Source organism: Pelobates fuscus, chromosome 5 (genome assembly GCF_036172605.1).
Source record: "Pelobates fuscus isolate aPelFus1 chromosome 5, aPelFus1.pri, whole genome shotgun sequence".
Classification (NCBI taxonomy): Eukaryota; Metazoa; Chordata; class Amphibia; order Anura; family Pelobatidae; genus Pelobates; species Pelobates fuscus.
This window is the reverse complement of record NC_086321.1, coordinates 274,656,314-274,679,599: the sequence shown is the minus strand read 5'-3', so window position 1 is coordinate 274,679,599 and position 23,286 is coordinate 274,656,314. Positions and strand designations below refer to the sequence as shown.

General features: G+C 42.3%; 2 protein-coding genes across 4 annotated transcripts in view; one reads left to right on the top strand and one right to left on the bottom strand.

Annotated features, from left to right (window-relative positions):
- LOC134612821 (zinc finger and BTB domain-containing protein 49-like) overlaps window positions 1-15,725 on the bottom strand; it is a 45,876-nt gene extending 30,151 nt beyond the window's left edge. Inside the window, exons 1-3 of the mRNA XM_063457266.1 lie at window positions 15,665-15,725; window positions 7,442-8,519; window positions 5,836-6,005 (exon numbers count right to left, since the gene is read on the bottom strand). Coding sequence (XP_063313336.1) covers window positions 5,836-6,005; window positions 7,442-8,511 — 1,240 coding nt within the window. The 5' untranslated portion in view covers window positions 8,512-8,519; window positions 15,665-15,725. The remainder of the gene's footprint in view (window positions 1-5,835; window positions 6,006-7,441; window positions 8,520-15,664) is intronic.
- Window positions 15,726-15,837: 112 nt separating this feature from the next.
- LOC134611444 (THAP domain-containing protein 1-like) overlaps window positions 15,838-23,286 on the top strand; it is a 44,073-nt gene continuing 36,624 nt past the window's right edge. The window contains exons 1-3 of one of the 3 annotated variants that reach the window (XM_063455331.1): window positions 15,838-16,066; window positions 16,160-16,217; window positions 22,401-22,495. In XM_063455331.1, coding sequence (XP_063311401.1) covers window positions 22,428-22,495 — 68 coding nt within the window. In that variant the 5' untranslated portion in view covers window positions 15,838-16,066; window positions 16,160-16,217; window positions 22,401-22,427. Of the gene's footprint in view, window positions 16,218-22,400; window positions 22,496-23,286 lie in introns of all 3 variants that reach the window. The other 2 variants (XM_063455329.1, XM_063455330.1) reach the window with 2 other exon arrangements.

Here is a 23,286-nt window from a genome sequence, read left to right as displayed (position 1 = left end):
ACGGTTTTCTTGTTACCATTTTCTCTTCACAACACCACTAGCCTCAGTGCCTCTCTTCACAACACCACTAGCCTCAGTGCCTCTCTTCACAACACCACTAGCCTCAGTGCCTCTCTTCACAACACCACTAGCCTCAGTGCCTCTCTTCACAACACCACTAGCCTCAGTGCCTCTCTTCACAACACCACTAGCCTCAGTGCCTCTCTGCACAACACCACTAGCCTCAGTGCCTCTCTGCACAACACCACTAGCCTCAGTGCCTCTCTGCACAACACCACTAGCCTCAGTGCCTCTCTGCACAACACCACTAGCCTCAGTGCCTCTCTGCACAACACCACTAGCCTCAGTGCCTCTCTGCACAACACCACTAGCCTCAGTGCCTATCTGCACAACACCACTAGCCTCAGTGCCTCTCTGCACAACACCACTAGCCTCAGTGCCTCTCTGCACAACACCACTAGCCTCAGTGCCTCTCTGCACAACACCACTACACTCTGAAAGTACAGAAAATGAATTATGTAGAGCAACAGACTGTGCAATATGCCTTTTATCCACAACTCCAAGTCTACCAGATCCTACAGTAATCCATCTGCCATTCCTGGTATGTCTCTGTGGCAGTGGCTTTGCAGCAGTTCCAGTCTGAGGTTGTTTACCAGATAATTTACAAATCTCAGACTTCAAAAATACAATCTCCTGCCGCAAGATAGAGAACTATCTACAGATTAGACAACAACCAAACCTCCAAAAAGTGGAACGTGAAACAAATGCAAAGCAACTATTACACTGAACTAAGTCTGCCATTCCAATGAGGTGAATAAAAATTTAAATCAAACAAACCTTAACTTTGTATTTATCCTCCTGAATACCTCAGATTACCTCCAGTCAGGGGCGGACTGACCGGTCGGGCACTTCGGACATGGTCCGAGGGCCCGGCCGGGAGGGGGGCCCGCCATCAGGGGGCCCGGCCGCCCCTTTAAATGCTGCAGACGCCTGAGCGCTCTCTTAAGAGCGCTCAGGCGGCTGCAGCTTCTCACCTCCCCTCCCCGTAGGGTGGCCGAGCTGCTCTGCGTCCGCGGTGCCGGCCGGAGTTATAGGAAGGTGCACACACACTGAGTGTGCACCTTCCTGTCAGTCCGGCCGGGTACAGGAAACAGAAACTCCTGTTCCGCGCGGAACAGGAGTTTCTGTTTCCTGTACCCGGCCGGACTGACAGGAAGGTGCACACTCAGTGTGTGTGCACCTTCCTATCAATCCGGTCGGCACCGCGGACGCAGAGCCTCTCGGCCACGCTACGAGGGGGTAAAAAGAGAGAGGGAGGGAGGGGAGAAGGAGGGGGTTAAAAGAGCGAGGGAGGGGGGGTTAAAAGAGAGAGGGAGGGGGTGTTAAAAGAGAGAGGGAGGGGGTGTTAAAAGAGAGAGGGAGGGGGGGTTAAAAGAGAGAGGGAGGGGGGGTTAAGAGAAGGAGGGGGGGTAAAAATAGAGAGGGGAGGGGGGTAAAAAGAGAGAGGGAGGGGGGTAAAAAGAGAGAGGGAGGGGGGTAAAAAAGAGAGAGGGAGGGGGGTAAAAAAGAGAGAGGGAGGGGGGTTAAAAGAGAGAGGGAGGGGGGGTTAAAAGAGAGAGGGAGGGGGGTTTAAAAGAGGGAGGGGGGTTAAAAGAGAGAGGGAGGGGGGTTAAAAGAGAGAGGGAGGGGAGGTTAAAAGAGAGGGAGGGGGGTAAAAAGAGAGAGGGGCGTAGGGGGGGTAAAAAGAGAGAGGGAGGGGGTAAGAAGAGAGAGGGAGGGGGTAAGAAGAGGGAGGGGGGGGTAAGTAGAGGGAGGGGGTAAGAAGAGAGAGAGGGGGTAAGAAGGGAGGGGGGAGTAAGAAGAGGGGGAGGGGAGAGTAAGAAGAGGGGGGAGGGGGTAAGAAGAGGGGAGATTAAGAAGAGAGGGGGGAGTAAAGGGGGTAAGAAGAGGGGAGGGGGGAGTAAAAAGAGGAAGGGGGAGTAAGAAGAGGGGGGAGGGGGGTAAGAAGAGCGGGGAGGGGGTAAGAAGAGGGGGGAGGGGGTAAGAAGAGGGAGGAGTAAGAAGAGGTGGGAGTAAGAAGAGGGGGAGGGGGAGTAAGAAGATGGGGAGAGTAAGAAGGGGGAGTAAGGAGAGGGGGAGGGGGGAGTAAGAAGAGGGGAGAGTAAGAAGGGGGAGTAAGGAGAGGGGGAGGGGGGAGTAAGAAGAGGGGAGAGTAAGAATGGGGGTAAGAAGAGAGTGGGAGTAAGAAGGGGGTAAGAAGAGGGGGAGGGGGGGTAAGAAGAGGGGGAGGGGGAAGTAAGAGGAGGGCAATTGCCCCCTCCCCTGTCCGCAGGCACCGTGCGGGCAGCCGGCAGGGGAGGGAGGAAGAGAGGACCCGGGAGCTCAGCCTGCAGCTCCTCTGGGTCCTTCTTGCGCGAGCACAGATCGTTGCCGTGGTTACCACGGCAACGTTACGGCTCTTGCAAGAGTAAACTCTAGCCCTGGAGCTACGGGCTAGAGTTCACTCTCAACACTGTGACCACCAGGGATTCCTGGTGGTCGCAGTGGTGAGAGTGAACTCTAGCCCCATAAACACACTGCCCCCACACCATACACATTCACACACTGCCCCCCATACACACACACTGCCCCCACACACACCATACACATTTACACACATTGCCTCACACACACACACATACACTGCCCACCCATACACACACAGCCCCCCATACTAACATTGCCACACACATACACAGCCCCCTCGTACACACATTGCCCCACACACCCTACACATTCACACACTACACCCCCTCACACACACTGAACCTTTCACACAGACTGCACCCCTTACACATTGCACCACTGCTCCTATACCCTACTACAGCCTCATATCCCAGCAGACCCCAGGTAAGTTGTCAAACTGTTCTTAAACGGTTTGACTACTTACTCTGGGAGGGGGGCCCGGCCCTCCTGGCACCATAACGACTACACAGAGTAGTAGTGGTTATTGTGCATGGATTATTTCTTTAAATAATCTACGAGTGCCCCAGTAGCCAGCAAGCCAGCCAACCCACAGGCCAGCCAGCCCACAGGCTGGCCAGTAGACAGCCAGCCAGCCTACAGGCCACCAGTTAGGCTTAAAGCCAGCAACCCCACAGCCTGCCAACCGCAGCCAGCAAGCCACAGCCTGCCAGCCAGCAAGCCACAGCCTGCCAGCCGCAGCCAGCAAGCCCACAGCCTGACAGCCGCAGCCAGCAAGCCCACAGCCTGCCGGCAGTAGCCAGTAAGCCCACAGCCTGCCAGCAAGCCCACAGCCTGCCAGCCGCAGCCAGTAAGCCCACAGCCTTCCAGCAAGCCCACAACCTGCCAGCCGCAGCCAGCAAGCCCACAGCCTGCCGGCAGTAGCCAGCAAGCCCACAGCCTGCCAGCAAGCCCACAGCCTGCCAGCCGCAGCCAGTAAGCCCACAGCCTTCCAGCAAGCCCACAGACTGCCAGCCAGCAACAGTAATTAAGGTAAGAGGAGCCAACTTGGCCTAGGTATCAGCTATGTTGTGTTGCTATATTGTGAATAGGAACCAGAGTGTTGGAGAGACCCCCCTCCAGGCCCCATTAGACTCCATTGTAGTCTCTAATGGGACCTGGAGGAAATTCTTTCTAACACACTCTCTAAAGGACACTGAGATAGCCTCTGCTAGAATGCTCACCCCCTCCATGGCCCATTAGCCCTCAATTGTAGTCTCTACTGGGGCCTGGAGGCGACTGTTTCCATCAGGGACACTGAGATGGCCTCTGTTAGAAAGACCCCCTTCCAAGCCTGTTAGACTCCATTGTAGTCTCTAATAGGGCCTGGAGGGGATTCTTTCTAACACACTCTCTAAAGGACACTGAGATAGCCTCTGCTAGAAAGACCCCCCTCCATGGCCCATTAGCCCTCAATTGTAGTCTCTACTGGGGCCTTGAAGGGATTATTGCACTTTTGTTCCTTGTGTCTAAAGATTGTGTAGGGTGTGGCTGGAGGCGGTGCATGGAGGCGGGACATGGGTGGCGCTTGCTGCGGAGTATGGGTGGGGCCTGTAAGGGGGCCCTTGATTTATTTTGCCCGGGGGCCCTGAGGGTTCTCAGTCCGCCCCTGCCTCCAGTTTATCTCCAGAATATCTCCAACCACAGACACTTAGAAGCAACACTCTCCAGAATATCTCCAACCACAGACACTTAGAAGCAACACTCTCCAGAATATCTCCAACCACAGACACTTAGAAGCAACACTCTCCAGAATATCTCCAACCACAGACACTTAGAAGCAACACTCTCCAGAATATCTCCAACCACAGACACTTAGAAGCAACACTCTCCAGAATATCTCCAACCACAGACACTTAGAAGCAACACTTAGAAGAAGCAACCAAGCTCTATTAGCCAAGCTAATGACAACAGCCCTTATATACTCCTAAAATCACCTCCCACTAGGAATGTTTAACACCTGGGTAGGCCTCTGCTTATTAGCAAACAATAGCTAATTTACACAGCAATCAATAGCAAGCAGCTACCTAATCCAATCAAATGCCTTATAATTACCAACAGGAAATCAAACCTTGTTCCATCAGTAACCTTTTCCTACAGACGAATCTTACCTGTAACAGTAAAAAAGAAAACTCTTAGCACAACTCTTAGACAGTTGAAGCTTCTGTAAAACTCTCCAGAATATCTCCAACCACAGACACTTAGAAGCAACACTTAGAAGAAGCAACCAAGCTCCTTGTGTGAGGAGGTCGTGGGGGCCAGTTTACCTCAAGGGATTAAACTGTTAAACTAAGTCTATCATGACAGATATAGGTTTGCAGTTTCATCATATTATACAATTAAGTGTTTCTTCCTTGATACCATTAAAAACCTATTTTTTTATGTATCTCCATTACCATGTTATTAGATGAAAGTATTAATCTTGTTTTCAGTGGGTGATACACTTGCTGTAAGACACACCTCTATTGCATACCAATGTTTTGGAAGCTCAGACTAGCTTCCTGAAACAAATTTAAAGTCTTCGACTTGGTTTAAATAAAACATTTTCTCTTTCCCCATTCTCAGATTGCCTGTCCAGAGCTGCTGCAATAAATTATTCTGGCTGATTATCTCCTCTGTGATGCTACTAGTGCTGCTCTCACAAACAGCCTGGCCCTACATCCTTATTTTTCTTGCAGACATTGCTTTCCTTTAGGCGAATTGCAAGCAGGAGAGACGCCAAGAGGAGAGTAACAAACATGTACAGCTTCTTACCTGAACTGACTGAGAAGAGGGGGAAAGGACTGTTTTTGTTTTTTTCTATGACTTCTTTATTTTTAATTACATGGTTTTCACATAACAAGACTATACAAAGCATTTTCTTAATTCATAAATATATATTAAATAGTTATGCACTAAAGAAAACAGACAGAAGAGACAAAAAAAAACGAAAGAAATATAACAGAGTGGATTTGGGCAGTGGTCAGGCCAGAGATTTAATGCACGAATGTATACGATAAGTGTAGGGAAAGACCCATAATAGAGTCAGTGAGACAGCCACTAGAGGCTGGATTAACCCATATGTAAACATAGCAGTTTCACTGAAACTGCTATGTTTACAGCTGCAGGGTTAACACTAGATGGACCTGGCACCCAGACCACTTCATTGAGCTGAAGTGGTCTGGGTGCCTATAGTGGTCCTTTAATGGAATTATTTTTTTTGCACAAGGAACCAAATTGAAAAGTCTCTAAAATTATCCCCCCACACTTCCCGACAATATTTATGCAGTTTTAAACATGTAGACAAACATAAGGCGAACATAAACTACTGTAGCAAGTTATCAGAGTACTTACTTTTCACCTTGTAGGCTTTATCACAAAGTCGGCATTTGTGGGGTCTGGCATCCGAGTGGTACGCAATGTGATCATGCAATTTCTTGAGGGTACTTAGCTCCTTCCCACATTGCTCACACTGGTAGAACTTCTTGTCAAGGTGGCTGGACTGGTGCAGAGCAAGCTGGCAACTAAATGAGGAGTAGAATAAAGAAATACGCTTTGTAACAAAACCGCTCAAAAGGTAGTAACACTCTACTTTGTTTAACAGCCAATGTTAAAGGAAAACTCCAGCTTTATGAATAAATACATATTATAATGCTGGAGTATTGTAATGTGTAATGGGCACCAGTTATTGTAATCCAGTAATATAAAATGGTTATTTCTAATCAAGCAGCAAAGGGGTCTTCTGAGTGCAGCTCCACACTCCAATGCTAGTGTTAAAGGTCTACAACCTATGTGATCTCTTGCACATGCACGAGAGTACAGCCCTGAGGTCTATAGAGGATCCTGCAAGATCCTCCATAGACAAAGCCAATTCCCTTCAGCGAAAATCCAACAATAGGAGTATTTCATAAAGATTCTATCTTTATGAAATACAATTTTTTTCCCCATGAGAGTGGCAGGGGGTGACAGTGCCGCTTTACAATTGGAATGGATATCCAGCACATAGCTAGTAACCCAACAAATAAAAGTCAAATGGCCAAGAGTCAGCATGAAATAGCGCCATCAGCTAGGTGCAGCCAGTGCTTTTGGACGCTTTTGAAATGATAACATGTATGTTTATGAGTATGTCAGATTTTGTGTGTGTGTGTGTGTGTGTGTGTGTGTGTGTGTGTATGTATGTATGTATGTATGTGTGTGTGTATGTATGAGAGTGTGTGTGTCAAAGTGTATCTATCAGTATGTATCTGTGTCAAGGTATGTGCATGCGTGTGTGTGTGTGTAAACATGTAAGTATGCAGCAGTGCATATGCATACAATCAAACACCAACACAACATGCAAAAGTTCTTCAGCAGCACTATCTACATGACAGGACATTTCCAAGGCAAGGCCCACCCAAACATGCCTGATTGGGTCTTCCCACTCACATCCTGATCTCATACCTCCCAATGTTGTTGGACATTAGTCTAATTTGCATCAATATTACAGGCTGCAATTACATTTGGCTTTAAAGAGATACTCCACTGCCCAAATACATAATTAAAAATAAAAATGTTTAGTGGATATAGCGCCAATGAAAACCTGCATGCATTTAATTATGTTTTTGTGGTTTTTGTTTTTTTATTGGGGGGTACTTCTAAAACAGCTTGCAAAAGCTACAGTTCCCTTGTATGAATTATTTGAAAACCCTCCCCTCCTAACCCTGAACAGACATTCTGTAGCTGTTCAATCACAGACTTCCCAATGCAGCTCAATGAAAAATCAATGCAACACAAGTGCTCTGGGCATTTGCTGAGATAAAGAGTGTGTGTGTATTTATAAAAGTTCCAATTTCCATAGGACTCTGCCCTTCGTGTGGAATTGAAAAACACACACTTCAGACAAAAGCACTTCAGCACAAGCTGAAGAACTTTAGGGATATGAAGTGTCCATTTAAGTGTTTAGTTATAGAGTAATTATTACCTGTAATTGAACTGCTTTTCACAGTAGTTACAATGAAGCAAGTTCACTCCTGGATCATCTTGGTGATTGAGGTACTCTGAGTAGGTAAGTAGAAGATCACACCTATCACATTTGTGTACCACTTCTGAATGTCTTTCTTCACTGTCCACTCGTTCCAATACTCCACCACCCTGCAAACCAACAATTGTTGAATAAATTTTAGGCTTAACAGTTTCTTTCTGCATTCTCATATCATTAATGGTGTGAGACTCCAAAATATCAGGGGTATCTTGCTCATCACATAAATTAATGCAAATGTCAGCTGCCTCATCATCTGCTTCCTCTGAAGATCCATCATTGTGAATTGTAATAGGCAACTGCCTAGCAAAAGCAGGGTTGTGGAAGGAGCTTTCTCTCGGTTCTTCAGGGTTTCCTCTTCCCATCCTTGCACTTTTGCCAACTTGTTTGCTGATAAAGTAGTTTGGGTTTCTGATGGCAAAGGAATCTTTATAAAATGCAGGTCTTTTGAACATTTTGGCTTTGTCTTTCAGCTGGGATACGGTCTCAAATCTTCTTCTCTCTTCACTGTAGATTGAACTGTTGACACCAGAAATGTTATCATCACGATTTCTTTTTAATGGCTGGCTCTCAATTTCTCTTATCTCTACGTTTTGGTCAGGAACATCGTAATCCTCGTCTGGAATGCAAATTTCCTCCTTTGGAGCATTAGTGTGCGGGCTGCTGGAAACATTGACAACTTCTATTGTGAGTGGCAAGCTAACTTGAAGGACTTGGGCAGCCTGCATAAAGTCTTGTACATGACATGAGGGGATTTTGTACGAGTATATGAAGTCCAGAAGATGACTAAAGCCTTCTAAGCAAACATTGTCAAGAACCAGGAATTGCTGCTGCTCATTCCTGCTCAGTGCTGCATAAAAGTATTCACTGCATGCAGAAAGGACATTTTTGTGGGCAAGAAATATTTTACCTTCCACCATTAACGAGACATCACAAAAAAGCCCCATGGATTTTTGTTCATTCAGCTTCTGAAGAATAGACCATCCATGGGCTTCAGGAGAAATTGGATCCATCCTGATTCCTGTACAAATGAAAGCAAAGATATTAGAGAGCTAGATTGGAAATGTTAATTCAAGTGACAGAAATTACACAGGAAATAGGTCACATCACTTGCAAGTTCATATACACACTATGTCAAAGTTGAGCATACAATAGAATGTTCTAACCAGCAAAACCATTTGTAGTGAATGCAAAGTAAAATCACCAGTTTGCAATCTGACCTCAGATACTATAATTAACAATTTATATGTGCATGCACACACCTAAATAATAAAATATCAAAAGAGCAAGTTAACCCCTTCAGGACGGAGTCAATAGTACACGTTCTGATCAAAACAAAACGTAAACAAAAACTGGAATTTGCGCTATATGTCTGTTCACCCGTAGTTCCCCTCTTTCATATTAAATGCACCCACACTTATTATATATCATTTTGTTCAGGAGAAACAGGGCTTTCATTTCATATAAAATATTTGTATTTGAAACAATTTATTATGAATAAAATTAAAAAAAACTGTGAAATTTTAATTTTTTTTTTAAATTTGTAGTTCCGCCTCACATTTTAGCTGTAAATGTCATAATACTGTTAGGTTTTACGGCAACAAAATGCACATATTTGTAATCAGCGATGTCTCACGAGTACAACAGTACCCCCCATTAACAGGTTTTATGGTGTTTTGGAAAGTTACAGGGTCAAATATAGAACGTTCCATTTTCAAATTGAAATTTGCCAGATAAGTAATGTTACCTTTGAGACGGTGTGGTAGCCCAGGAATGAGAATTACCCCCATAATGGCATACCATTTGAAAAAGTAGACAACCCAAGGTATTGAACGTGGGGTATGTTTAGTTTTTTTTAGTAGCCACTTAGTCACAAACACTGGCCAAAGTTAGCGTTCATATTTGTTTTTGTGTGAAAAAAGCAAAAAACTAATATTTGGCCAGTGTTTGTGACTAAGTGGCTACTAAAAATGACTGGACATACCCCATTTGCAATACCTTGGGTTGTCTACTTTTGCAAATGGTATGCCATCATGGGGGTAATTCTTATTCCTGGGCTACCATACGGTCTCAAAGGCAACATAACTAATCTGGCAAATTTCAATGTCAAAAAAATGAAATGCAAGCCTTATATGTGACTCTCTAACTTTCCAAAACACCATAAAACCTGTACATGTGGGGTACTGTTATTCTCGGGAGATTTCACTAAACACAAATATTAGTGTTTTAAAACAGTAAAACATATTACAACAATAATATAGTCCATAAAAGTGCAGTTTGTTTGTAAAAAATGCAAAAAACGTCACTTTTACTTAAAATATCATCGTTGTAATACAATTTACCAGTTTTAAACACTAATATTTGAGTTCAGCGAAGTCTCCCGAGTAAAACAGTACCCCCTATGTACAGGTTTTATGGTGTCTTGGAGAGTTACAGGGTTTAATATAGTGCTTGCGAATTAAATTCTCTGCACTTTCTCCCTGTGTTGTCAGGCATGTCAATAAAATTTTAATTAATCAAATGACATAATTATGTTAAAAAATTACTTAAATATACACGTAGAATTTTAATATATATGCATTTATAGGTATATAAATTCTACGTGTATACTAATGTAATCTTTTATGTAATTATATGTATTTATCTCTATATATATATATATATATATATATATTTGCGGTTATTTGTATTTTATATATATATATAGATATATATATATAGAATGTCATTCTAAGTGTATTCTGTTTCCAATATATATATATTAATAACAAAATACAGTTAGAATGAAATTACATATGAATATATAATTTATTTTATATTTTGTTTCAATATTTTATTTATTTAATTATTTTATATATTTATTATTGTAATTATGCATATATATATATATATATATATATATATATATATATATATATGTAGATCTATTATATATATAATATATATACATATTATATATGTAACGTCATTCTAAGTGTATTTTAATATATATACTAATATTAATATTAAAATACATTACGTATGACGTTACATATATATTATATATATATATATATATAATATATATATATATATATATATATATATATATATATATAAATAAACTGCAAATGTCCCGCACTCAATGTACCGGTCTTGTGCTTGCCTCGGTGCTGCCTCAGCCTTCAATATATACAGATGAAAAGAGTGCACTCGGAAGGTCTTCTTAAAGATATAAACAATTTATTGTGCCAAACTTCAAAGACATACAAGTCGACGTTTCAGTCCTCGTGGGACTTTTTTCAAGACCTTGAAAAAAGTCCCACGAGGACTGAAACGTCGACTTGTATGTCTTTGAAGTTTGGCACAATAAATTGTTTATATCTTTAAGAAGACCTTCCGAGTGCACTCTTTTCATCTGTGTGTGTGTGTGTGTATATGTATGTATGTATGTATGTATGTATGTATGTATGTATGTGTATATATATATATATATATATATATATATATATATATATATATATATATATATATAAACTGCAAATGTCCCGCACTCAATGTACCGGTCTTGTGCTTGCCTCGGTGCTGTCCCAGAAAATAAGACACAATTGGGAGGTTCTTAAAAAAGATAAAACACTACCGACGATATTTCAAAACACTCCTATGATTAGTTATAGGAGAAATAGGAACCTAAGAGACTACCTGGTTCATACAGATATATCTATGGCACAACAATCTGTTCAAAACCCAGGCTGCTATCGTTGTCTGAAATACATGGCTTGTAATAGTATGACCCCGGGTAAAGTGTTTTACCACCCTCGATCAGGCAAAGAATACAAGATAAGGCAAAGGATCATGTGTACCACTACACATGTAATTTATCGTATCATCTGTCCATGTGGACTCATGTATATCGGTAAAACGTCAAATGACCTTAGGGAGCGCATGAGGGGACACAGATCTACTATAAGGACTGCGTTATCAAGTGGCATAGCAACCACCCCCATAGCCAAACACTTTTTGGAAGCAGGACACACACTGCCCACATTGAAATTCATGGGCATTGAACATGTTCCGGCCCCGAACAGGGGAGGTGACAGAGATGTCTTACTTCTTCAAAGAGAAGCCTTCTGGATCTTTACATTGGGAACTTTGTCCCCGGGGGGTCTTAATGAAATTAACCCACTCAACTGCTTCACCCCGAAAAGATAAAGAAGAGCATAGCAATTGATATATCGATATATTTGTACTAAAGGTTAAAGAAAAATGGGCGATTTATCTATGAGACTTTTTTCAACTATACACTATCCATATTATTTTTTCTAGAATATGTTAATCTTCTCTAGAATATGTTGGTTGATGGTTACTTCTGTTAGACTCTATAGACTGTATGGCCGTAATACTGTAATATAATTAGGTATATATATAGTACCCTGGCGGGGCATTCAAACATACTTTGAAGTTTTGTTAAAATGTTTCGGTTTATATTGGGAATTCCAATTTATATACAGCCACCGTATGTTAGCGCTAAAAATGTAGCAAATGCAAAATATTGTCTAACATAGTTTAACAAAATTTGTTAAAAAACTCAAAAAGATCCTTAAACTCTTAGTCAAATTAAGGTGGCCGCAGTATTTCTTAGTTCTTATCCTTGAATTTTAAAATATGTCTGCGAGTGCAGATTATTAGATGCTTGGCCGTAACCACAATCACAGTCAGGCTTTTTTTACTTTAGGCACTCAAGGGGTTAATCCCTACTTTCAAAGTTGAACAATCTTTTCCACGTTTGCACAGCCTCTCTTTCATATAATTCACTCTCCAATCAAATCACCTGTAATGCATATTTAAATCACTGTTTTCCTGCCTTTCATTGTCTTGAAAAAAGTCCCACGAGGACTGAAACGTCGACTTGTATGTCTTTTGAAATTTTGGCAAAATAAATTGTTTATATCCTTAAGAAGACCTTTGAGTGCACTCTTTCCATTTGAATATATATATATATATATATATATATATATATATAAAGGCATTTAATTTATTTTATAACATTTTAATATTTTTTTTTACTCTTCCTACCAGCAGGGGGACTGTCTAATATTTTAGACAGTCCCCCTGCTGGCAGATCCATAGCCAGCTATAGGGGGCCATGTGATCGCTCTTTGAGAGCGATCACATGGCCCCCGGGGGCCTCAATTGCCGGAGGGGGGCTGCCTGGGCTCTCAGACAGCCCCCCAGAAGAGGATCGCGGCGGAGGTGAGTACACCTCTGCTCCTGGGGCTGCAAGCCGTTACGGCGTTCTATGCCGCCGCAACGGCTTTAAAGCCCTTTAAAGCCGCGACGGCATAGAACGCCGTAACGGCGTTAAGGGGTTAAAGAGACACTCAGGGCACTGTAACAACTTCATCACAAATCTTTGCATCTAGTGCCCAGATGCACAGCATTGGACGGGCTGTGTCAACTGCTGCATAAATCTTTTTTAAAAGGAACACTTCATTTAAAATGTATATTTTTCTGCATGTTTTCTTTTGTCAAGTCCTTATCGTGTATTGTTATCCCTAATTCGCTTCCATTAAAGGTATAGGTTGCTTGTGCATTCTTAATGTCGAAGTGCGTAACTTTGTATTTTTCAACATTAAATTTCATCTGCCATTTGAGTGTCCAGTCCCCCAGTCTACCTAAATCCCTCTGCAGCAAAGTAATATCTTGCTTACATTGTATTACTTTGCAGAGTTTTGTGTCATCTGCAAACACTGAAAGATGACTTTCAATGCTTTTTATAAAAATCATTTATAAACATGTTAAATAGAAGGGGTCCCAGAACAGAACCCTGAGGGACACCATTTGCCACCTCTGTCCAGCTTGAAATGAGACCGGGTGTAATTCCAATCACAGCTTTCCTATGCTTCTCAATCAGCTGGAGGAGGAGCGTGGGCAAAGCCAGCCACAATGGACCCACACAGTGCTGGAAAAAGAGTAAAAGTAAACTCAACCTTTTTAACCGGAGGTAAGAGGGGCCAGGACCTAAACTGTTATTTTATAAGGTTTGTATTCCAGAAACTATAGTGTTCCTTTAAAACCGTTCAGAAACTCAAATTTGGATAAAAACCATCTCTAAATATTACTATTATTATTTACACTCGTGCAAAAAATATAAATTTTAAACAATACGTCCAAGAGGGAGAGGGAAGACAGCGTGCATGCTGCTTCCATTAGCTCTGTGGGGCTATTGGAAGAGAGAGGAAACTTCCTTGGCTGTCTGAGAGACAGCCAGGTCAGGTTTCGGCCTCCAATTATAAATGAGCAATTTTATAAACTGTCACTAATATGAGACTCCACATACTCCATTTGCATTCTTGTACCATAACTACTATGATAATGTGGTTGTAATCTGTGGAATGACCCTTTAACCTTTGGCACTGGAGCCCTCTATAAAAAATTGTCTTGCCCTGCTCACTGTTGCATTGCAAAAAGCGGTTTAATCCATAATATATTAATATTATTGGCATTTATATAGCGCCAACATATTCTGTAACGCTTTACAATTTTAAAAGAGAGGGAAATTTAACAATAAATGAAACAATTACAAAAACTTACAGGAACAATAGGTTGAAGAGGACTCTGATAAAACGAGCTTACAGTCTATATCTTCCAAAACTGCGTATAATAGCACTCAGGTATGTTATCAGACCCGTACACATTGTAGTGCATTAAAACGGCATGCAGCAAAATTAAAGTGTGTTCATAAAGTTGTGCAAAACATAATACAGAGGCACTAATGCTAACAGGAAGGGAAGCTATAAAAAAAAAAAAAAAAAAAAATCCAAAACTTAGAAATCTGCAGTTTTGCATATTTTTCATGTCTTGTTAAAAAAAAAACAGCAAATATGTCTGATGCTAAAATCGACAAGATCTATCTTTATACTTTCACTAGTTTTGCCTGTATGAAGCTTTCTGCTTTAAAGGACCACTCTAGTGCCAGGAAAACATACTTGTTTTCCTGGCACTAGAGTGCCCTGAGGGTGCCCCCACCCTCAGGGACCCACTCCCGCCGGGCTCTGGGGGGAGGAAGGGGTTAAACTTACCTCTTTCTCCAGCGCCGGGCGGGGAGCTTTCCTCCTCCTCCTCTTCTTCCTCGCGACGTCATCGGCTGAATGCGCATGCGCGGCAGGAGCCGCGCTCGCATTCAGCCGGTCGCATAGGAAAGCATTCATAATGCTTTCCTATGGACGCTTGCGTGCTCTCACTGTGATTTTCACAGTGAGAAGCACGCAAGCGCCTCTAGCGGCTGTCAATGAGACAGCCACTAGAGGCTCTGGAGGCTGGCTTAACCCTCAGTATAAACATAGCAGTTTCTCTGAAACTGCTATGTTTATAAAAAAAAAAGGGTAAAAGCTAGCTGGACCTGGCACCCAGACCACTTCATTAAGCTGAAGTGGTCTGGGTGCCTAGAGTGGTCCTTTAAAGCACACATATTATTTTATTATTTATATAGCGCCAACAAGTTCCGTAGCGCTGTACAATGGGTGGACTAACAGACACATAATTGAGATCAGACCACTGGACGTACAGGAACAGAGGGGGTTGAGGGCCCTGCTCAATGAGCTTACATGCTAGAGGGAGTGGGGTATAGTGACACAAAGGGTTAAAGTATGGGGAATATATATATAGGGAACATATAGTCCTGTATAGACATAGCAGCCTCACATGTTAACTTACTATTATAAAAAAAAAGTACAACATGTTATTTTGACAAATCCAATGGGAATGTTGCCGTAAATATTATTACACATTTTATTGTACTTACCTGCACTACAAAAATAAACAATTTAAAAAAAAAAATATTTTTATTTTTTTAAACCCAAGCAAATAATTCAATACCACTTTATACCAACCAATGTGCAGCATCAGACTGGACAAAATAATATATTTCATTCATTTCATGTTCACCTTGTTGAGCCAGGTAAAACAGGATGTACACATACATGTGTAACATGAAATAAATGAAACATTCACTAGTATTGAGGATTTAAATATCGCACATTGCTGGTAATGTTTACCTTGAAGGTATGCAGTCTGTATTTACATAGCTCTTACTGCACTATATTACATGACAGGTATACAGGACTGGAGTACAGGTGTGAAATACAGATAAACATAATGTATCCATTTTACAGAATACTCACTAACCTCTACTCTGCCCACTGCTACTGCAGCCTCGCTTCCATTCACATGTGGTTACATCATCAATGACAACATTACCAATCACTATGTTCAGATATCAAAGAATAAATAAAGGCTGTTGAAAAAAAAAAGAAAAAAAAAAGCCTTTTTCTGTAACGCAAACCTAGTTAGAGGTCTGAACAAAAGAGATTTGCATCCACTCGACTCCACTGCTGCATCCTTCACTATTGATAATATGCGAGAGAGTGGACTCCTACAAAATGGCGTCCTTCGTCTAAATTTCCGCAACTCAGTATCGTTTTTGTCTCCGATGTCTTTTAACTCTCTGAAACCAAGACAGGCCTGCGCTGTTTGTCCATAGAAGCCTAGTGGCGTAAAGAAGATCCTAGCGGCCACCTAATTTGCATGGTAGGAGTTTATTGCACGGCCGCCATTTTGGTACACCCTTACCGTGTTGCGGGGTACCCTTATACTGAATTTTAAACACTTGTCATTTTTAAGGGGCAGCGACACCGGGAGCCCCGGCTGGTGAAAAGTGCTATAGTTATACTCAGGATAGGTATGTATGAAGGTGGTACGTATTCAGATGACATAACTAAGAGATCCCATAAATCACATGATTTATACAACATGTAAATATACAACATGTGTAATGACAGCCAGGGTTATTTACTAAAGTGTGAATGGTCAGGGATTCAAAGTGACTTTCACCTGTTAGGTCACAGTAGCCAAATTGGAAAATTCTCCAAGTCATCTAGGTTTAAAGGTTAGTTTTTTTTTTTTTTTTTTAGCTTAACATTTAAAAATCACTTTAAATTCTCTAGACCTTACATTGAATAGCTATAGAAATACGTAACTATGTAAATATGTGTTGGGTTGTTTTGGTTATTTTTACTATCTATTTTCTAATTGATAATGTGGTGTGAGTCTGTCTGTTGTATTGCTTTTATCCACTAAGACTCTTTTTCATGCTTTCTAATGGTTATAATTGTTACAAAATGTTTATACTCTTAGCAAAAATAGGCAACCTCTGGATCTTAGTAGGTAATTTACTGATGGGCCATCTCTTAGTAAGAAATTTGGCAGCATCATTTAAGGCTGGATTAACCCATTTATAAACATAGCAGTTTCTCTGTAACTGCTATGTTTATAAAAACATGGGTTAACCCTAGCTGGACCTGGCACCCATACCACTTCATTAAGCTGAAGTGGTCTGGGTGCCTAGAGTGGTCCTTTAATTGTGAAGTAGTGATTATGGCACTAGGAGGGCCTTGGTGCCTTCCCACCTTTGTTTGTCAAGCTGTTTTAGTATGATGCGCTGACGACTGCTGGAGGAGCTGAATTTCTTAAAGGGACACTATAGACACCCAGACCATTTCAGCTTATTGAAATGGTCTGGGTACAGTGTGCCTATTGCACTTAGTACTGCAATGTAAAACATTGCAGTTCCAGAGAAACTACGATGTTTACATTGCAGCACTAAATCTGCCTCCAGTGACTGTCTCCCAGACAGCCACTGGTGGCACTTCCTGGATCCTAACGCACGTTTGGTCCTGTAACTGACACTGGACTTCCTCTTACTCTGCATGAGGACATCCAGCATCAGATTTTTTTTTCCACATGAAAGCATTGATTCAATGCTTTCCTATAGTGAGGTCTAATGCACGCGCTGCATTTGCCTCTCATGTGCATTAGCGCCCACTCGTCTCATGAGGCCAAGTCGTGACCCAGCGACAAGGGACATAGGCGCTGATATCAGATAAGTAAATAAAGGGGTTTTAACCCTTGATTCACTGACTGGAGGGCGCAAGTGGGAGAGAGGAGGGAATTATCCCTTTAAAGCAACTATCGTGACTGCTGTGCTCGACGTGAGGTGGCTACAGGGAAAGGTACGTTTTACTTACCTAATCCTGTTGATTGTGGCCACCGCCATCTTCATCTAGTCGGTCCTATTCAGCTTCTGCCGCTTTATCTGCCAGAAGCCCACTCCCGTGTTGTATTATTGCGCATGTGCGAGAGTACAACACTGAGGTCTAAGGAGGATCAGTGGAATTCCAACACAGTCATTGTGATTATTTCATAAAGATTTTATCTTTATAAAATACTCATTCTAGAAGGAGTGGTGACAGAGCAACTTTTTGAGAGCAAAGTTTGACCAATACAGGGTTTTTGAGCACTTAACTGATAAGCATAGGCTAATGAGCACAGTCATGCATGGCCTTGCTTAGGTCAGTAGCTAAACAGATTTTTATAAAGGGTTACTATCTGTTTAGATAAGATTTAGTCTCCCCTCTCTATGATTTAAAATAAATAATATTTACTCCCCTTTTTCACTTGCCCCTCCTGTTTCCATGTAGCATAGTTCCATCATGAACATCAGTTCCTTACAAGTAAGCTTGGGGGGGGGGGGGGCTACTGTGCATGTGCAGCAACTGCCATGCTGTGCCAACCATAATCTCCTCCTAGAGATGCATGAACTCCAAGATACTGAACATCGGCCCTGCCAAGATTGCAGGTCCAGAAGAGAATGCAAAAATCTGTTTTTGCATTGCTGAGTCTGCAGGGGCAGTCTTTTTGCTCCAGTAAGCTCTAGTTGTTTTTTGTACTAAGGGTGTCCATTTTAAGCAGTGGTTTCCAACCAGGCCCTCCCTGCTCTTCCTCTTCCCCAGGCTTCCTTGCTCTTCCTATGCCCCCAGCTCACCTTGCTTTTCTTTTGCCCCAAGTGTGTATATGTGTGTGTGTGTGTGTGTGTGTGTGTGTGTGTGTATATATATATATATATATATATATATATATATATATATATATATGTATATGTGTGGCGAAACCAACCTCGCCACTGGGCCCTGGAGAAGCCTGTTTGCTAGCCTCCTACCTGCTGACTATGGCCCCTGGGGTATTTGGGGCATATTGTACTTTATATTGCTGCTACTGGCCCTTTAAAATCATCGATGGACATATTGGGACTTTTGGGATACTGTACCTTTAAGACTGTGGAGCATATTACAGTAATACTGCCTTTGGTCCTTTAATATCATGTATGCATTTATGTGTTCAGTTAACCTGGGTTATATGTATGCAGCATTCATCTGATTGTTCGGTAGAATCACTCCATTCAGTATATTGAGTGAAACTACCGAACAACCAGACCACCCAGGAATAAGTGTGCCTCCAATTACCGTTTGCAACAATGTTGCAAACGGGTAATTGGCAATCAGTGTAATGTATGCTTTGTCCTCTTGGTGGCCGCCATTCGGGAAACGAACACGTGGCGGCGGCCATCTTAAACTACCGAACAGCGGTGTTTTGCCGTCGAGTGTCTGGAACTAAAATCGGACACTCGACTAGGCAAACACCGCTGAGACCTCCATACTTCCAGAAATTCGTATAGAAACTACCGAATGACCCGCCGTTCGGTAGAAAGAACCCCACAAACAAGGGAATTCATTCAAACCCTCTCCAGGCTCTATAACACAGGCAATTCGTCTGTTTTCATTCCCCTGTCTGTGACCGACCGCAGGGCCAAAATGCATGGAACTGTTTTCGGATACTTTACCCATGCGGTCGGTCAAATCTTTGGAACCCCATATCTCCCGAACCATTTATCCGAATGAACTGATTTTTGGATATGTTGTGCCCTTGAATAAGGGCTATCCAGCGATGCTGGATTTAAAGGTGTACCCCCTGTTTTTGGGGTACATCCAGAACTTGGTTAAAAATGTGTACCGTATAATTGGGTTTACTGTTATCTGAGGGGAGGGGATGTGTGGGCTGAACCATGTATGTGATTGGTTATTTTATGCCTCCCCCTGGGTGTGGCCTGTAAGTGTACAAGTGTAATAAAAGCCAGGCTGGATGAGCCAGTCCAGAGTTCCTGTTTTACCCTCAAAGTGAAGTGTCGTCTCATTATTGGGGGAGGATTTATTGCATGCTGTTCCAGTTGACTGCTAGGAGTGTAAGCCTATTCGTATGGTTCCTATTCAACTGTCTACAGCATTCAGAGGCTTGACAGCATTCATATGCTTCTCAGATTCGGTGATTGTGGTGTCTGCCAGAGTGCTTGGAGTCCTCAGGAAGCGCTAGGAGCATCCATTAACGGAGGTACCAAGTCGGGGTGCCAGGCGATCCGTTACAATATACACACATATATCAGAAAGAAAGGCTCGCTAACACACATGCAGATACACTCAATGACGCACTGTATATGTGTATCTGCATGTGTGTCTGTGATTCTATCTATGTGTCTATGTATCTGCATGTGTGGCAGTGTGTAAGACTGTGTATCTGCATATGTGGCCATGCTTGCATATGTGTGTTATACATCTGTATGCTAATGTGTGTATGTGTTAGTGTTTGTATCTGCTTATGTGTCCGTGTGAATGTGTAACTGTATGTGTGTCTGTGCATCTGTATGTGGGTCAGTGTATCAAATACTGACACACATTCAGATCTAAAGGCACACAGACACAAACACTGCAACAAATGCAGATACATAGACACACAAATGGAAACATTGACGCACATACAATAACACACATGCAGATACAGGCACAAAGATGCACATACTGACATCTACACACACTGACACACATACAGATGTTCAGACACACAGATACAAACATTGCCACGCATGCAGACACACACTGACATACATGCAGATACACAGAAATACACAGATACTGACACACAAACAGACATACAGATACACACACACACACACATTGACACCTACACAGATACGCACACTGCTACAGAGACACAGACCTATAGATGCACACACTGACACAGACATACAGATACACACACTGACACATACACAGAAGCACGCGCATACACACACACACACACACACACACACACAGATACATACAGGTCAAGATTTTGGCCACCCTCCAGCTGAAACGTCTTCCCAGCTTTCCTGCAGGTTAAAGTGCTGCAGTGCCCCTCATTGCCCATGTTTATCGGATGGCTCTAAGTGCATGGGCCAACTGATGGACTTGCCGTTTCCAGCCCATGCTGTGCGACTGCACTGGCAGGGCCACCATAATCAAATATTTTTTTTTATTTTTTTTTGTGAACCCCAGGTTGGGTACCCCTTAAGGACCAAACTTCTGGAATAAAAGGGAATCATGACATGACACATGTCATGTGTCCTTAAGGGGTTAAAAGGGGTACCACAGGTTGGGAACCAATGCTTTAAAAGGAAAACTTGAGAACTCTGGGCAAATCATTTCATTTCAATTAAGTTGTTATGATAGCAGGAGGTCCTGGATGCAGTCTTACTTTAAGGGGTTAAACGGTATAGGCCCAAAGTTGTGTATGTGTCAGCTTGTCTTCCCTTGGAGTTTGAGGCTACTCTCAGACTGGTTGCTGGTGAACTGCAGAGACCACCAGCTGACTTAGCCTATCATTAGCTTTCTATTCAAGAAAGAACAAGACATTGTATTAATACATTATTGAGATTACCAAGTCGGTTTGCTCCATTGGCTAATCAATCGAACATCACATTTCTTTTTTTACACATTAGAAGTCTAATGTAATTCCACATGATGGTGGCATGTTGCTCATGAACAGTGTTGTCTTCTTTCTGGACCATTGCTGGATTTTTTGTCACAGATGCTCAGACTCTGCCCCCCCTTTAATACCTTTTGATTTGAGGTTGACTTTTACTTGCAAGTAGGCAGATGTTTTAGAACTGAAATCTCCAATTAGCTTCACGTGCACATACAGTAAAAGAAATCATTGAATTCCTGGACTTTGAATCATGATCAAGAATGATCCGTGAAAAAACAGTAAATCACTGGAAAACTTCCTCCAAGACGTGTTTCACCTGTTCCCAGGCTTCCTCAATTGGCTTTCTACATTAACATTTAGTTTTCACGATTCAGAATTAGTGAGATGCTAGACTAGGGGTAGGCAACCTATGGCACGTGTGCCATGTACGGCACTCAATGTGTCTTTGCACGGCACTCAAGGCTGCTAGAGCCAAACAGGCTCTGGCCTATCAGGAGTCACAGTGAATCTTCAGATATCTCCTAATACGAAGAGGTTGTGAAGGACAATCCTCAATTTATGCATTGCAGCACGTACAGAAAGTGATCTCAGACTTGTGAATGTGAATCCACACTGGAGTAGAGCAGGTTGCAGCTCCTGTCCTTTACCTGTACCTGGCCAGCCTGGTCCCCACTGAAACCCAGGGAAGCCACCCACACTGCTAGATATAAACAGAAATGCAGAATAACCCTCCCCTCATACAAATAATACAAACAGCCCCCACACAAACGTAAAACCACTAACAATCCACGTACATACACACAACCCCACATGCACCCTCTCACATGCAATATCCCAAACAGTCCCATACAGATACACACTATGTGATATATCCATCCCCACACACATTTCCACAAGCAGCACCCATACACAGCCTACATTCATAGGTATCATAAACGATACCACAAACTACTCATGAACATATACAATATAATAGCTCATATACGCACAAATACGATACAAAGCAACTGCCGTATAAATAACACAAGCAGAGTACAGCAACATACACTCCTCAATTTAATAAAATAGGACCGACACAGTGCTGCTAACAGGTTGCCTACCCCTGAGCTAGACACTGGTATCTAAACTGTCATATTTTACAGTCAGTTAGCAGAAATGCACTGAGTTTTATTTTCTTTGTGTTTGGAGTTGCATTCATTGCTTTAACAATTTTCTACCTTTCTTTAAGGCTAATATTTCTATATGGCATTGTAAAATGCCAGCGTGTGCCGCCATCAATTGCACAAGCCGGCAGACTCGTGGATGTGGAAAATCATTTCATCGGTATGTATGGCCAAGGAAAGAAAGAGGAGATTTCTAAAATAGGCATTATTTTTTTTACCAGGTCCCATGCACCAGTTTCATACACAAAAATAAGTCAATTTGTGAGTGGAACTTGGGCTTTGTAAAAACTTTACTGTTGGTGCTTCTCTGATAAGTATAATTACAAATGACTACATTTGCTTATGTAATTATGAGTGGTTAAAAGTTTATTTTGAGATATGGGTTTAAAGGAACACTAAAACATTGGGAATACAAATTTGTATTCCTAATGCTTTAGTGTCCCTGTCCTTAGTAAAATGCGCTCCCCTCTATCCCATATTTGCCAGTACAATTAATAATACAGGCCGTTGGCTCCCTTGGCTCTGCTAACCTCTCTGCCTCCCGTGATGTCATGAAGGATGCATGACTTCCACCATCATTGGTCCAATGCAATGCTCATCATAGAGAAGCATTGGAGACCTTGTGGGAATGTCAGGCGCGGGCGCCCATTCATGCTTACCCATGGGGATTTGTATCACGTGACTGAGTTTTAGGAAGGCAGCCTCTAGAGGTTTGTTTAAAGGGTTTCTCCAACCTTTTTTGATTTGATGAAAATAATGCCTTATATGGGTTATTCTTTATGTAAGTTTCTTACATTAATCCAGCGGCGGGCAAAGCTCATGGCACTGCACAGCATGTCCCCGTCTATCACTGGAATTGCACAGAGGTACAATCAAAGGCTTTTCATATAGAATCTTTTGATTGGACCATTTAACAGGCTCAGAGCCAGCAATGGGAGAGGAAAGGGAAGG